Genomic DNA, 15,758 nt, shown 5'->3' with positions numbered 1-15,758 from the left:
CCCAAACAAGTATTGATAAAAGCTGATTTCAAACTAATTTAATCTCACAGTTAATACTGTTTTCGAGACCCAATACATTTTTATAAAAATTTAACAGTCCGTTTTTTTTCATAGCAAAACAATAAAATCTACTTAAAATAGTATACAGTAGTATTTGGTAAAAATTGATGTTCGGTTCTCGATATCTAGTGAACAATAGAATACAACTTGTTCATCCAATTTGTATTTGTTTATATAAGAAATACAAACTTGTAAGAAATGCTACTAAAATTGTTAAAAATTGGGTTTTGATTTAAAATTTTGAAATTAAACTATTTCATTATGTGAAAAATATTATTGGTAATTTTTAATTTTTTTAAAATAATTCAACGGACAACTTTTTTAACAAAATTCGAAAACCTTCAAACCTTTTATGATGAACAAATCGACAGACGGTTTACAACAACTTGATATGGAAAACTATAATCTAAAGAAAAACCATTTAAACAACTTTTTTTTTATTTTATGAGGTTATATTTTTTTTAAATTAACAATGTCCTATAAAATTATATTAATAAAACTCCAAAAATCCTTATTTATTCTACTACAGTTTCTATTTCTAAATGTATATTGTTATGACGTTGGTCGTATAAATACTGGACCTCGAGGTTTGATCCTGATATACCTAGTACTTACGTTTTCGAATCTTGTTAAAATAAACGTAAAATACATACCGTATTTTTTTAAGTTTGTTAAAACTCCATTCCTCTCTTAAAAAGAAAAATAATGTGCCTAGTAACCTAGTTAAAGATTAATTATTAAGAATAATAAAAGTAAATTGAAAACCTTCAAATGTTGATATATTGAATAATTGTTTTAATATTCTTAACTCAAAACTGGAAGCATTTATTTTTACTCATTTCAAACAAGAACACGTTAATATGTCAGTTAGGAAGGCTACTTTTTTATTTTCAGTTGTGAAACATTTGCTGGTGAAAACTTACCTTTAATTTCGTTCACATTTTTTCCGTCCATACAATTAAAATAAAACAATAAACTTTCTTTTATTAGTTAAACAGAATTATTTGTATTTCATTTTATATTGATCCAACATTTTTAAATTTTTTTTATAATGTAGTTAATTAAACATTTAAGCTATATTTATATTAATTCTGGGGCCCGTAAGAACTATATTTAAATATTTTCTTATTTGTTTTGAATACTTCGTTATTTTTTACGTTCGTAAACTGACATTTATTAAAAACGTTATTAGATCATTTTTCTTAATAAATCTCTTTTTCAGTATGTAAATTATTTATATTAGAAATTGATTATAATTGCGAGAATGCAACTTTTCTTTTATACATATATATTTTATTGGCACAGTAAAAAACGCTTAGCTTATCAAATTAAATTATGCACCTTAAATAACATTTTTTCATATATATTTTGTTTTATTTCTATAAAACATTATCATTTATATTTATGTTGAACGTTTGTTGTTCATAAATTTAAACAATATTATTCACAAATTTTTATATTAGTTTAATAATTTACAAACAACAATTGCAAGAGTGCTATGATATTTATATTTTATGCAAAATACAAACACATACCAATGACAAATATATTACTTTATGTATCAACTTTGAATAAAATTTATGTTTAAATTTTATCAATTTAAAATATTATTATTTAATGTCATACTTTTTTTTTAAATTTGTTTTAATACAAAAAGTTTTACCAGTAGGGTTTTTTGTTTTTCTCTTTTGAAAAATGTAAAAAAATATTTTGTTTCGTTTTTATTTTTCATTCATGTAGTAATTTTATTGTGTAAAAATATGTGTCATATTACAAAAACAGCTTTATACTTAGCCTTAGCATTAGTCAAACGTTCGTGAATTTTAGAAAAAGTTCATTCAAATATAAAACTACGATCTAGTTTTTCGTCCTATTCAAACTTAAGCCGCAAATAAAAATTTAAAATTCGCTCAAAAATTAAAACCACCACTCTTCTTACAGTTCCGCGAATATATTCTCTCTGAAGTCCAAGTCAGGATGTGAGTGCTGCGGCTGGTGGTCTCTGGACTTGAGAGAGCTCCTTCCCGAAGATGAAATGCTCGATGTGCGGCCACTACTTCGACGCATCCGGCTTTCTATCACAGACATTTTATTCAATGGTTGAGTTGGGTCCAGTTCGGCAAATGCACCTGCCATCAGGTCGTTATTGAGGGAATTAAAGCTGTCTCTCTTGGAGCGGTTGGAGTGGTTGCTCCTGCGACTCGTCCGCCTCGAGTGATGGTAATGGGAAGTGGGCACTGCAGCAATTGGCATTGCTTGATATTCTTCGTTGAAAAAGTCAGAGGGCTTAACCAAATCGAACTCATCGCCTCCGTCGATAGAACTCTTGGCATCTGCTGTGATGGGAACTTCTTTGGGTGTCGTTGCATTTGACGAAGCAATTTTCTCATAGGAATATGCATCGATCTTAAGTTTGGGTGACTTGCATATTTTCTCCAGGTCGGGCAAGCGACGTCTTTCACTGCTACCGCTAATGCTGCCGCTTATTAGCCGCATGGTTTCATCGCGTTTCTCACGCTCCATCATGTCTTGGATGTCCATGCTGCGCTCACGCTCCAACAAATCGATGATTTCTAAATCTCGATTCAAGGTACTCGACGAGTCCATTCGTGAGAATGAACCACAATCGGAGAAGGACGAGTCCTTGTGCCGTCGCAACACCCCGTTTACACTCTCCCATTTCTTCTGAAAGTAGATATCCTTGTCGATTGTGCCAATCGTGCCACTCACAATGGATGAAGTCTCACCATCATAGCCGCTCCCGGTGTCGTTGAGCACGCTGTTATTGCAAAACGTGCTTGCCGTTATGTTGGAACATGAATTATCAATTGAGTCGATTGAGTTCTTCCCCCTGCGACTGCCTGCACTGGCCATCCGAAGACCATTACTTACCTTACGACTGGATGCCGACTTGGCCATCTTCGAGTGGATTCCGGTTCCTGTGACGAAGCCATTATTGCGAGAGTTGGTTTTCTTCATGCCGCCGCTGCCGCCATCACCACCGATGACATTTATTTTAATAGTTTCTGCACTGCTGGCAATCGGATCCTTGGATTCAATCACTGATGAGTCACTGCGACTGTAATGTTTCTGTTTGGTGTCACCGTCATTGTTGCCAATACAACTACCGTTTTGGATTATTGTTGTGGTCTGGGTGGTGGTGGTGTTGTCGTCCTTTTCAATAGATTCCTCTTGACTGTCTTGGCGGGATTTTCTGAAATGTCTCGTTGACAAACGAAGGTAGCCACGAAGACGTTTCTGTTCGTTTCTGCAAATGATAAATGATAAATGTAAACAAAAAATATTTATAGTCGCATTAAAAATTTATTCAACATCTAATTGGTGTATGGGTACATATACAGACGGACTTATCGATCCTAATATGATTGAACTTTGGGTTTTATAAACTTGACTGGTGGTGACGAGATTAATTTAATTTGCAGGGACCAAACTTAAAAGAAATTGATTTTTTTATTGATTCGTATTTATGGAACTTTAATAATATAAATAAAGTTATTTCCAACAAAATGTTTATAAGACTCGTCCCAGAAAAAATTCATTGGTTCCAGAGGTTGAGGTTAATTTAAGTCGAAAATTCTTCAGTTTTTTTTTTTTGTTGAAAAATTCACATGTAGTTCAGTAAACATTTAATGGAATATCAAATCCTGTCGACTAAAGGTAAAGTGCAAGTGAAATCCTGCTGTAAATAGAAATTTTATTCGAACAGCAACTTTCGAGATTTTCAATCCCAGATGTTTATAATGTTTGATACTTGATGATTATGATCATATATAAGTGTCCATACGAAAGACTTTCACTTTTTCACTTTCACTGAAAAACATGACAAATAAAACATTTTCTAACCATATCGCCTTAAAAATTGTTCATTTTATTAATCTAAAATTAATTTTGATCTGAATGTCGCCAAGTTTTTTACAATTTTGTTTTGAATTATTCTGGCAAATGTTCCATTTTATCAACTTTCGTTTGGATTTTCTTATTTATATATTTTTAAATATTTAGCATCTTGTCGCATAATTTGATGAAGTTATAAAATTCGTTGTGAAGCCTGGGAAATTTCTGATAATTATGTTAGTATATGTTTTCGTTTTTGACTATAGGAGATATAAATATACAAAAGTTAATATAATTTCTTTTTACAAAATGCATCCCAACATTTTCTGAAGAAATTGTTTTTTTTTTTATTGGAGTATTGATAAACATTCAAATTTAGCTTCCAATAGTGACTCCGTTACGGGAACTGTAATAAGCAACTCCATCCCTATCAAAGCTGTCTCGAAACCAAAAATAATTTGTATATCTCGTCTGGACCCAGTTACAATGATAGAAGATATAACTTCCCAAATAAGTATTTACCAAGAGCAATAGAGCATACATTCCAGCTCATCCATTAGGTGTACTAAGATCAGTAAACCAAATAGCTTTTTTTCCTCTTTTAAATTAATAACGAATCTCACTTTCTTTGATTCTATTTAAACACAATATATGGCCCGCAGAGACTTTAGTCAAAGAATTTACTCAAAGTCAAAAACAAGGTGTTTCTTTGAAAACCAAGTCAAAGAACTTAACAGGCTTGCGCTCTTCTACCAAAACGTAGGAGGACTTCGTAGCAAGTCTGCTGACATTTTTCTTAACTCCCAATCATTTCCACACGACCGACGTATTCGTTTTGACAGAAACGTGGCTTAATTCAAAATTTTCCGACACAAAACTTTTCAGTCAAGAGTTCGAAGTTTGCAGAAACGATCGTCATATTGGTAATGAAAAGGATTTAGGTGGAGGTGTTCTCATAGCGGTAAAAAATACATATTTCTCAACTTCTGTATCATTTGAATTATCAATTGAACTGGTATGTTTAAAGATAATGATACAGACTAAAACTATTTTCATTCTAAACGTATACATTCCTCCAAAAAGTTTGGAGTCTGTTTATAACGTTCTCTCCTTGGCATTAGATATCTTAAAAAATTGTCCAGCTCTGACACCAATATCTTACTTTTAGGTGATTTTAATTTAGCACATATTGACTGGATTCCTTCAGAAGACAAATCCTGACTTTAAGCCTCTCCTTCTTCTTCACAATTGAAACTATGTCTTCTCGATAAAGTCCTTCTTACTGACTTACAGCAAACAAGCTGTATTAAAAACTCAAAAAATCGAATTCTTTATTGAGTCTTTTCTTTTAACGCTATTAGTACTCTACTCCAGATCAGGAATTACTAATATTGATAAATATCACCCCCTTTTGGAAATTTTTCTTGACTTAAGTAATTACTTTACTGAACACAGAAATTCCTTTAATTGCTTATATAATTTTGGTTTTAGAAGAGCTAATTTCCAGTAGTTGTCTGAAGATTAAACCATTTCTGGAATTGCTGATACATTAGCATTTTCTAATATTGACGAAGCAGTGTTAAATATTAATAAGGTCCTTAATAAATTGTTCTTTGAAAACAAATTTACCTATGTATTTAAGAAATCAAGAAATACATACTTTAGCGACCCTTGCTTCACGAGAGAATTATATTTATTGCGTAACAACAAAAAAATAAGGCTTGGAAAACTTATCTGAAAACTTTGTCTCCAATGAACTTCTTTTTATGTTGAACTTTCTTATTTTGTATATGCTAGTTATGTTACTGACTCTTTGTAAAAGAATTATAAAACAATTTGAAAACTTGTAAACTTAAAGAAAAAATCAGATGGCTTTCCTGTTAACTTCACTTACAAGAACCTTTGATTCGATAAAATTATTGGTATCTGTAATGCTTTCACAAAAAATCATTTCCCGATGTGCTACAGTTTAACCCCTTACGTTCTCATTCAAACTTTCTCTAAAAACAGGCAAATTTTCCAGTATACGGAAGAAGTCATTTCTAACACCAATTTTAAAGAAAGGTAACAAGGTAGATATAGCAAACTACAGGCCCATTGCAAAGCTGTCTTGCATTCCTAAATTGTTTGAACAAGTTGTTTATGAAATTGTAGCCTTTTTAAGTAAAAATCTCATTTGCGAACAGCAATATGGTTTTGTGAAAAAAAGATCAACCGTTACTAATCTCCTCACATTCTCAAACATATGTTCAAACGCTTTAGAACAAGGTTAAGAAGTTGACTGTGTATACACTGACTTTTCTAAAGCTTTTGACCAACTTAGCCACGGAATTATTTTATTTAAACTTAAGGCTCTTGGTTTTCCACCATTTTTCTTAGCTTGGATTAAGTCATACCTTGAAAACAGATCCTACGAGGTAAAATTTAGAAATTGTCATTCTGAACCTTTTGTTGTTCAATCTGGTGTTCCAAAGGAAAGCCATCTTGGCCCTTTTCTGTTCATCCTGTCTATTAACCCTATATCGTCATGTCTACTCTCAAGTGAAGTTCTCATTTTTGCTAATGACATGAACATTTTTAAGATTATAAAGATGATCGTATTCTTTTACAAGTCGACATTGATAGTTTCGCATTTTGGTGTGAAAAAAAAGCCTTACCTTACTTTTACAAAAAAAACGAATCAGTAGTCTATTTGATTATTGTTTGTATATCACAGCACAAACTCTGTCGCGTCTCCACATTTAAAGATTAAGGTGTTCATTTCTGTTTCAACTTAGAATTTACGAATTATTGTGATATTTTATTGTCAATAAGCAAGTTCTATGTTTGGTTTTATAAAACGCTGGGCAAAGGAGTTCAATGATCCCTATGGTATTCTTTCTTTGACTTGTTCGTCGTTATTTTGAATAATCTTCGCAGGTGTAGAATCCCTATTACGAACTTCATAAAAAGCGTATTGATTCAATTCAACATAATTTCATTCCTTATGATTTGCCTCCCTATGAATATCGTACTCTGCATTTTCAAATGCAATCTCTCTATCAAAGGCGAGTTAATAATGACTTAGTATTTTTTCATCAACTCATTAATGGTGGAATTGATGCACCTTATTTGCTACCTTGTGTACATATGAATAACCGAGGCGGAACTCATCACCTGCGCACATTTGATTTTATACATATTGACTTCCATTGAACTAACTATGGCAAGAATGAAGCTTTAAGTCGAATGAGCATTTTATATAACTTAAACTGTTCATCGTCATTGTTTAGAACCAGTATCGTAAACTTTCTCATTTTATTTTTTGTTCTGTAATAGTTAAATGTTAATTATGTTTTGTATTTTGTGCGTGTGTTAGGCTATAATTGTACTATTTTTTAATAACAACTAACACATGCTACATGCACTTATGATGAGCCTCTGACCGTAGTTTGACGCTTGCTATAAGTTTACTACTATCTAAAAATTCTGAAGTGTAAAAAAAACATAACAGGGGCGTTTTAATGTAGATTTTTTCGTCATTCACTCATTTGCTCAAAAGTTTTGACCAGATCAGCAAACGTTTTGAAAACTAGTTGAATAACATATGATATTATATATATCGGTGTCTCAGCAATGCGTTAACAACAAAAGAAATTTTGAAGATCCAAAAGATTGAAAGGTGAGTCAAAATCCCAACATAAGAGCCACTCAATGTTTGGTTTAATACTAATGGCATTTTCCTGATTTAACTTTATTTAACTTTTATTTTCAAAATACATGAATATTTGTTTTCTTAATTTTTGTTTTAATATTCTTTAACAAATTTTAGAATTATGAGTTCTACTTTAAGGCTACAACTTATTTAAGATTACACTCATAATTTAAAAGTCTGAACTTCTTAAAATATCTCTTTTTCAAAAAAAATATGGCAGAACCATTTAAAAAAAGGTGTTCTCTTTTCTATCTGGAATAGACTTTTAAGCCATCATAGACAAACCGCATTAAAGCATTCTTATAGAATAAATTGTCAATTGACATAGACAAACCGCCGCAGTAATGTTTATTGTTAAAAGTCTTTTATCTTTTCATTAAACTTTTGATTGATGTCACATGATGTCTACATCTCAAATCGTTCTTAGCAAACAAATTAAGAACTTATCACGTCCCAGAAAAATAAATTAAAATATTTACCACCAAAAGAACTCAACATACATACAAATGAAACGAACGTCGTCGTATATAAACAACACACACATACCTTGGTAAAATCTGTGAAGCATAAATTCCTGGGAATATAACTGTAGGCAGAAAAGCAATCCAAACAAACATTAGAAAAGTGATATCAAAATGTTTAGCATTCTCGTAGGTTTCCTCCATAACCATTCGTGCTAACCGAAGGATCATAAGTGGACACAAGCAAACAACCTGGGCAGCTGCCATCGAACCAAGATTTCTCTGTTTCCTCTTCTCTCGACAAATATCCATTTCAGCATTATACAAGTCATATGACCTCGTTGCTGATGAACCTTTAATATCCAAAGGTCTTGAAGGTGCAGTTCGGCCAGGAATTCGTTCTACTGATGAATTTGTTGATGAGTTTCTGGGGAAAAAAGAAAGCAAAGTTTTAATGTATTTAGTTGGTATAAAACTTTTTATCAAGAGGTATATGTTTTTAGTTTTGTTTTTTGTGTCGAACATGCATGGTTTCATTTTTAAAAGATAGAGGTTTTGTTTGTTTTCTCAGAAAACAAATTATATTCAAATTTTATTGTGTATGTTAGGTTAGCAATTGGTATGTTAAGTACCGGACTCAGATTTTTTAGGAATAGTACTTTAGTAATTAATTTCAAGAGAAAAGATGTGCGTTATTAAACATCAAACATTAATTAAATGACCTCTTCAGCTTTAGTGAAAAAGTAAATATTATTAAAAAGAACATTTGACGGATGCAGATAAGTATTACAGTAGCTGGCTGCGAAACAAGAATCAATCTCGTACCAGTCTCTTGACGAACTCGTCTATACCTTATAAAGCATCAAAGACATGATGGGAGGCGTATGCGTAATAGTTGATCATTATTGAAAGCAAAATTTGCAAATGGGAATACAAAGAAATTGAAATGTTCTTCAGAGAACCAGGGCCTAGTGACTTACGACTCTCAAACATACTTTCGCCAGGGATAGAGGGAATTTACATTTTTAAGCCGAATCCGACGGAAGATTTAAGACAGCGCTTTTCATGACAAGAATTACTCTTGACATGAAAATTGGCATGTATTAAATCTTATGATTTCTTCATACGGTTCAATACATTTTGTTTGTTGCGTGTTTTAAGCATCTTTGAATATTGTTGTTTTTAAGTTTTGTGAGATTTTTTTTAAAGTTTTGTTGTTTAATTATTATATTAGATATCATATTCACAGCATTTCACCAAAAAAAATGGGTCCCCAATCCGTCCGTCTGTCTGTTTTGGCCCTTACAGTCCAAAGTATTGCGTCGATCGACTTTAAATCTGGAAATTAAGGTTTTGTGCCTATTCGCGTTAGACCCATTTTTTAATTTTTAAAGACTACAAAGGATAGTAATAAAATAAAAAATTGGAATTTTCTCAAAAAACAAACCAGATTTTTAGTCTAGAATTTTGTTCTTAACATGAATTCCTTTAATGCCGTTATTTTGTTTTTATGTTTTCGAAAAAAATTAATTAACCGCTTTCAATAATATTTCTACACTGTCTCAATATATTTATGATTAAAAATGCCACTGTTTAAAAAAAAATTATTACCTAACATTTTGTCTTCGAAATTTGATATCTCGAAAAATTAAATAATTTTGTTACGAAATTGAAATGTAGGAAGTATATTAATAACTTCTATATAATTTCAATTGCATACCAAAAATATGTTTAAACTCAAATAAATTCTATACAAAAATAATTAAAACAGAAATTAAAAAATAAACCGTTTTAACGATTTTCAAGTTTGAAAAATTAATGTCATTTAAATTTTTTTTAATTTTTGCAGTTACATTTTTAAATCTTAAAATAATACGCAGAAAAATGCAGAAAGGTCTCTCAAGAAAATTGCGTGAGTGGTTTAATCGTTTGTACGGGTTTTATTATAGGTGGGCCATATCTTCCTAGATATAATGCAGTTGTTTAAATTGCTCCACCTTCGGTTTGATTCAGTTTGGTAGATAGAAAAGATTTTACCCTTCATAGCACTAAGAGCAATGTTAACCATTTCCGCAAGTGAGCTATGAAGGGCCGATCCTTGCCTGGCTAGCTCGTCAGCCCGTTCATTTCCCACGCTGGACCAATTTAGATGAGGATATGGCCGAGTTAATGGCTTTGACAGCTGCCTGACTTTCTGTAAAGATAGCCGCATTTCGGTTTTGTTTAAGTATCTTAAATGCCTCCCTTATTGCCAGCAGTTCAGCCTGAAAAACGCTAGCAAAGTCAGGAAGCCTACATTTATTGACTCAGAAAAGATCCCAGAACCAACTCCGCAGTCTATCTTTGAGCCGTCAGTAAAGATGGTTGTGTCGAAACCTATCGACACGATGTCATCCTCCCAATCTTCTCTGAATGGGAAAATAACCTTAAGACCCTTACTAAGGTTCAAAGTAGGAGTGCAGTAGTCTACCGAGATAATATCTGAGGGAATCAATTTCGGAAACTACGTATTTATTAAAAAGGTCAATTAGAAGATCCAAAATAACGTTTAAGGCGTCCGTTAGGCAAGTACGCTTGCCCCCTGTGGTGCCCACGGAAGCTCTTCTCTGCACCTCCTTAAGCTTATCAATATTATAGGCTTTGCTAAGAGCAGGCCACCACACAATCAAACCATATGTTAAAATTGGACGTACTACGGCTGTGTACGTCCATAAAATCATCTTCGACTGAAGTCCCCACTTTTTGCAGAAAGTTTTGCTGCAGGCGTAGAAGGCAACACAGGCCTTCTTAACCCGTACTTCAATATTTAGTTTCCAGTTTAGTTTAGGGTCGAGTATAACTCCCAAATATTTTGCACTGGAAGACAATGATATGATTTGCCCGTTGAGTCGAGGTAGCGTGAAGGGCGGTACTTTAGCGTGAAGGGCGGTACTTTAGTTCTGTTCTGTTAAAAGCACCTTCTATGTCTAGGAAGGTGGTAATGGATTGTTTGTTCTACAGTACGCACAACCTTATGGAAGGCAGCCTCCGTAGATTTGATTTAAGATTTAGATTTAAGATAAGCATGCCGAGAGCTTTCGAGAGGTCGTCCAACTAGGATTTCTCTAATATGGTAATCAAGAATGCGCTCCAAGGTCTTAAGCACAAAAGATGTTAAGCTTATTGGTCTGAAATCCTTCGCGGATTCGTGACCTCGCCTACCCGCTATCGGGATAAAAACTACTTTGACCTGTCTTCACGACATGGGCACGTGTTTGAGAAGGAGACATCCTTTGAAAATTTGTTCCAGCCATGGAGCTGCCACATCTTGCAACTTTTGAAGCATAACTGGCTGTATGCCATCCATGCCTGGGGATTTATATGGAGAAAAATTATTGATGAACCACAAAATATTTTCTCTGGTTATAACGGAATTGACTTGCTCCACATGAGCTACGTTTATATCTGTGGTTTCAAGCGATTCGGGGTTATCATTCTCGCAACCCAGAAGGTGCGTCTTCATCAGTAGCCCAAGAAATTCGGCTGGGGAAGCTGTCCAGCTTCCATCAGGCTTTTTTAGAAATGAAGGATGTCTTAGATTGATTGACAGTATTCTCTCCAGCCTTGTCTTTTGGCTGATGATAGGGCTTCGTTGTAAATTTTAAGAGAGTCTTTATACGGTTAGTAAAACTTATGTTTGTGGCAGATATTGAAAATTGTCCTCGTCATTTTCCTAAGACTGGACAGTTCTTCATTCCACCACGAAGGAAGGGTTTTACGGCTATATTTAACTGGGCAAGAGACTCTAAAAGCTTTACTTATAGAAGTTTCAAAGGTACTCTCCTTTGATTCTAGATCTCCTATCGATTCCGTGAGATTCGGAAAGTTGCTTAGTTTGGAATTCGCAATTTGACTGAATTTCTTCCAGTCAGTTCTTTTGGGATTTTTATAAAGCGGAGGGTTTTTCGACTCGAAATTAATTTGAAAAAGAATCCACTTGTGATCCGAAAACGAATTTAAAGGGGAAACTCTCCAATTCTCCACTTTACGATATTCAGTTGTTTTTTTTAAAAGAATCCAACAGTCGGTTTTTTCTTAAAAAAAAATAAAATCTTCAAGAAATAGTATGCAAATTTTGTTAAAATTGATGTTCGGTTCTTGATATCTCTCAAATTAATGTCATTCATTCATTCTGTAGAAATTTAAGAAATGCTATTTAAACTGGTAAACATTTGTTTTCGACTAAATATCTATTTAACAAAACCAGATTTTCAAACTTAATTATTTCTTTTTATATAAAATATTTTTGGTAATATACAAACATTAAAAAAAGTTAAATTAATTTTTTTAAGAACTCCAGCCGCTACAAAAAGAATTCCTCAATACCTAATGTGCATTGCAACCCATTTTTCTACAACCACAGAATGTGAAACATATTTTGAAGTAATTAACAGAAACCAGCATTTTTGTAATAAAAATACACTTTCGAGCACCCAAATTGAATTCAATAAATGTCGCCGTCTTTTTTTTAAATTTTATTAAATGTTAAGAATAATACATTTTATAATATATTCGAGACAGAATTTAAATTTTACCAACTTTGTTAGTATTTTAGGTTTTCATTTTCTGTAAACAATAACTGTCGCTTTGATTTCTGGAAAAATTTTACCAGATGTCAAAAACAATAATCTTTAATGCATAACATTAGTTTGATGGTTTCGAAACGAAAGTTTTTGTGATTTATAAAAAAACTGTTAGTTGATTTTATTTCGAACAGATACAAATTTGGTATTACGTCAGAATAAAAAATACAATACTTAATTCAAGTCGCTAGTGTTATGACTTTATGACACTCTTTAAAATTTTGTTTTCGATAATTTTCATTGTTCTTTGTTCAATATCAAAATATCATGTAATGTGAAATATGTAAGTGCCTAAAAAGCTCAATTAAATACCAAGTCTCTCTTCTGATATTAAATTCCAATTTCAAAAAGTTAAGATGAATTGGGTATTTTTTTTTGTTTGTTGAGCAGACACGAGATCTAATTTTTATATAGGGCCATAATTTCCAAAGTGTAAGACTACATGGAGCTTTGAGTCATGACTTTCGATGTCAATTTCTATTAAGCACATTGCGTGAGCATTTATGTAGAGGTTAGAGGTGATTCTGTAGCATGTTGATAAAGGTTATCTTAAATAACAAGGATATCAATTCAATATGTACGAAAGAAAAAAATTAAAGGTATAACAAGGTTTATACAAGGAGGACAAAAAATATGGCTTTTAGGTAGGCAGGTATACTTATGTATCTGTGTATATCTACTTTTGAATTATTTATCAGAATTGATTTTACATACATATGAAAAATTTTCAAGAACAACAACTGGCAAGGTTTTGAAATAACAGAATTACAAATAACAAGGCAATCATTGATGAAGTGTAACTTTGAACGTAGTAGACATGATATAAAAAGAACACGTTTTATATTATTTTATTAGGACTTAAGGTACTTTGAAAGTCTGAATATATGTATGTAATAGGCAACTAATCAGTTCATGCACGGAGCCCTAAATACATGATAGTGGTAAGAAACATAACATAGAACATTGTCTAAATCGTAGTTCCTTGAAAAAGAAATGGTAATGGAGTTCAGTAAACATTATTTCTTCATGTTTATTGAGTGACTGCTCTATATAAGTATTATTATTTTAAATAAATCGACCGTTGTATTAAATAATTGATAGTTGTCAGCTGTCAAAAAGATGAACATAATTGCCAATATGTATGTTCAAAAGGATTTGTTTAGTGTTTTACATTTTCCGTTCCTGCTTGCATAATGGCAGTCCCTTTAACGAAGTCCAATAAAGCACTGGCAACTTGATTTTGATAAGTTAAGGGACTCGTTAAATATTCAGGGATCAATAGAATTTATGCTAATTGGTGAGTTTAATGGATGAAGCGGTTTGTCGAAAAAAAATGTTATACCTCAGGAAGATATACGTCAACAATATTTCCCATCCAAAAATCTTTAGTATGTATATACAATCGATGCTAAGGGTGCTAAAATTTTGGACCTAACAGTTGCTTTTGACTATTAGGTACTTAATGGAAGCTTTAGTGGATACTCTTGAGGAGAATACACTTTTATACGAAGATCAGCGAGTTCGGTTTTGGACTTCTCGTATACAAGTGGTTTGCATATTTCAGAGATCGAAAACGTTTCCAGACCACAGTCCGTCAGAGATTTAAGGTTTCTGGAAGTCTTGATGAGGTGAATAACTCACACATAGAACCAATCTCAAAAATCATTTAAAGAGATAGGGATGACGAGATTCATAAACGAAATCTCAGTATTCAGATTGAAGTTTTAGGTGTTTTGAGAGAATCCGCAGAAGTTATAGAAGTTGAGAAGTTAAGGGAAATAATAAAGAAATATAACAGTTTGAATAAGAATTGTAAAAAAATATAAACAAAAATTTAAAAATATTGTTTTGAAAAAATAAAAACCGTTTTTTGTTTCGAGCTAACTACAAAATGGCTAATAAAAGCTGTAAAAGTGTATGTTCAACTAAGAAAAAGGCTGTGAATTGAACAAATCATCAGTATATCAATGCTGCCAGGTCCCCAGAAAAGTTTTGTAAAGTAGGTTGACTGATCACAGAAAAAAGAAATGTTTTTAATCAGGGACTTCTTGCTGAACGCCTGCAGCTCCTCAACTAATTTCCGATTGTATACGCAGCGCCTTTTCTATTGGTTGAATATTGTGTTAGACTCTCCAATCTCTCTGATCGAAGTAGAAATAACCATTTTTAGTTTAAAGCATACAAAAGTACCAATATGGTTTTCTGTTTGAATTGTACAAAAATTGTACCCCAAATTTTAAAACACTACTTACAAAAACATTCAACAGAGTTTTTTTTAGAAACAGCTGAAGTTCCTGGATATTTTCTCAAGTTAATTATATATCCAATACAAAAAAAGATAGGCATATTGTTTCTTAATATATCGACCAACTATTTTCAACTGTATTGTACAAAAGGCTTATTATAGCGAACTTTCTTTCGGTGCACTCCGAAACTTTTTTAAACAGGCCAGCTGTATTGGCATTAAGTGAAACCCAAATAGGTGAGGACTTCGACTCCACTGAATTCTTTTTTCAAGGGTATAACTTGGTGCCATTATCCTTTTTCCACCCTGGCCTCGCTATATACATTAGGAATAATGTTGCTTATCAGTTTTTGCCGAAATATGGTCTCTGCATCAATTCTTTTTTAAATTTTATGAGGTTAAAATTTATCGTAAATAAGAAAATCATTCACTATTGCTTCCTTTATCGAAGCTCCAATCTAGACAGAGTATCAACTTCTCATGAATTTGATGTCTTGTCTGATTGCATCCAAAGTATTGTTTCGTCCTATCCTAGCACTGAAATCTTTATCACGGGTAAGCTTCCGTTGTTTTAAAGCCGCCAATCCAACAGAGGAAAACCGGAATAAATTAAAGCAAGCCAGGACGGCCCTCAACGCCCATATTCGACGGACCAAATTTTTACAAAAAAATTCGACAATAAATACTTTAATGTCCCAAAGGCAGAAATCATCTTTGGTCATTTGTAAAAATACATGATGAATTCATCTTTCTCGGTTCCTACGCTCGTTGTCAATGACACTCCATTTGTTAGCTCTTTAGAGAAAGCTAATCTTTTTGCT

The 15,758-nt window shown here is 32.6% G+C and overlaps 1 protein-coding gene across 3 annotated transcripts in view; it reads right to left on the bottom strand.

The window, feature by feature from the left end:
* Positions 1–1,037: 1,037 nt before the first annotated feature.
* The window catches only part of LOC129946533 (uncharacterized), a 152,313-nt gene continuing 137,592 nt past the window's right edge, over positions 1,038–15,758 (bottom strand). For all 3 annotated transcript variants that reach the window (XM_056056753.1, XM_056056755.1, XM_056056754.1), the window contains 2 exons: positions 8,156–8,497; positions 1,038–3,328 (listed from right to left, as the gene is read on the bottom strand). In XM_056056753.1, the coding sequence (XP_055912728.1) occupies positions 1,996–3,328; positions 8,156–8,497 (1,675 nt within the window). In that variant the 3' untranslated portion in view covers positions 1,038–1,995. The remainder of the gene's footprint in view (positions 3,329–8,155; positions 8,498–15,758) is intronic.

The sequence above is a fragment of the Eupeodes corollae genome, chromosome 2, assembly GCF_945859685.1.
Source record: "Eupeodes corollae chromosome 2, idEupCoro1.1, whole genome shotgun sequence".
NCBI lineage: Eukaryota > Metazoa > Arthropoda > Insecta > Diptera > Syrphidae > Eupeodes > Eupeodes corollae.
This window is presented reverse-complemented; position numbering and strand designations above follow the sequence as displayed.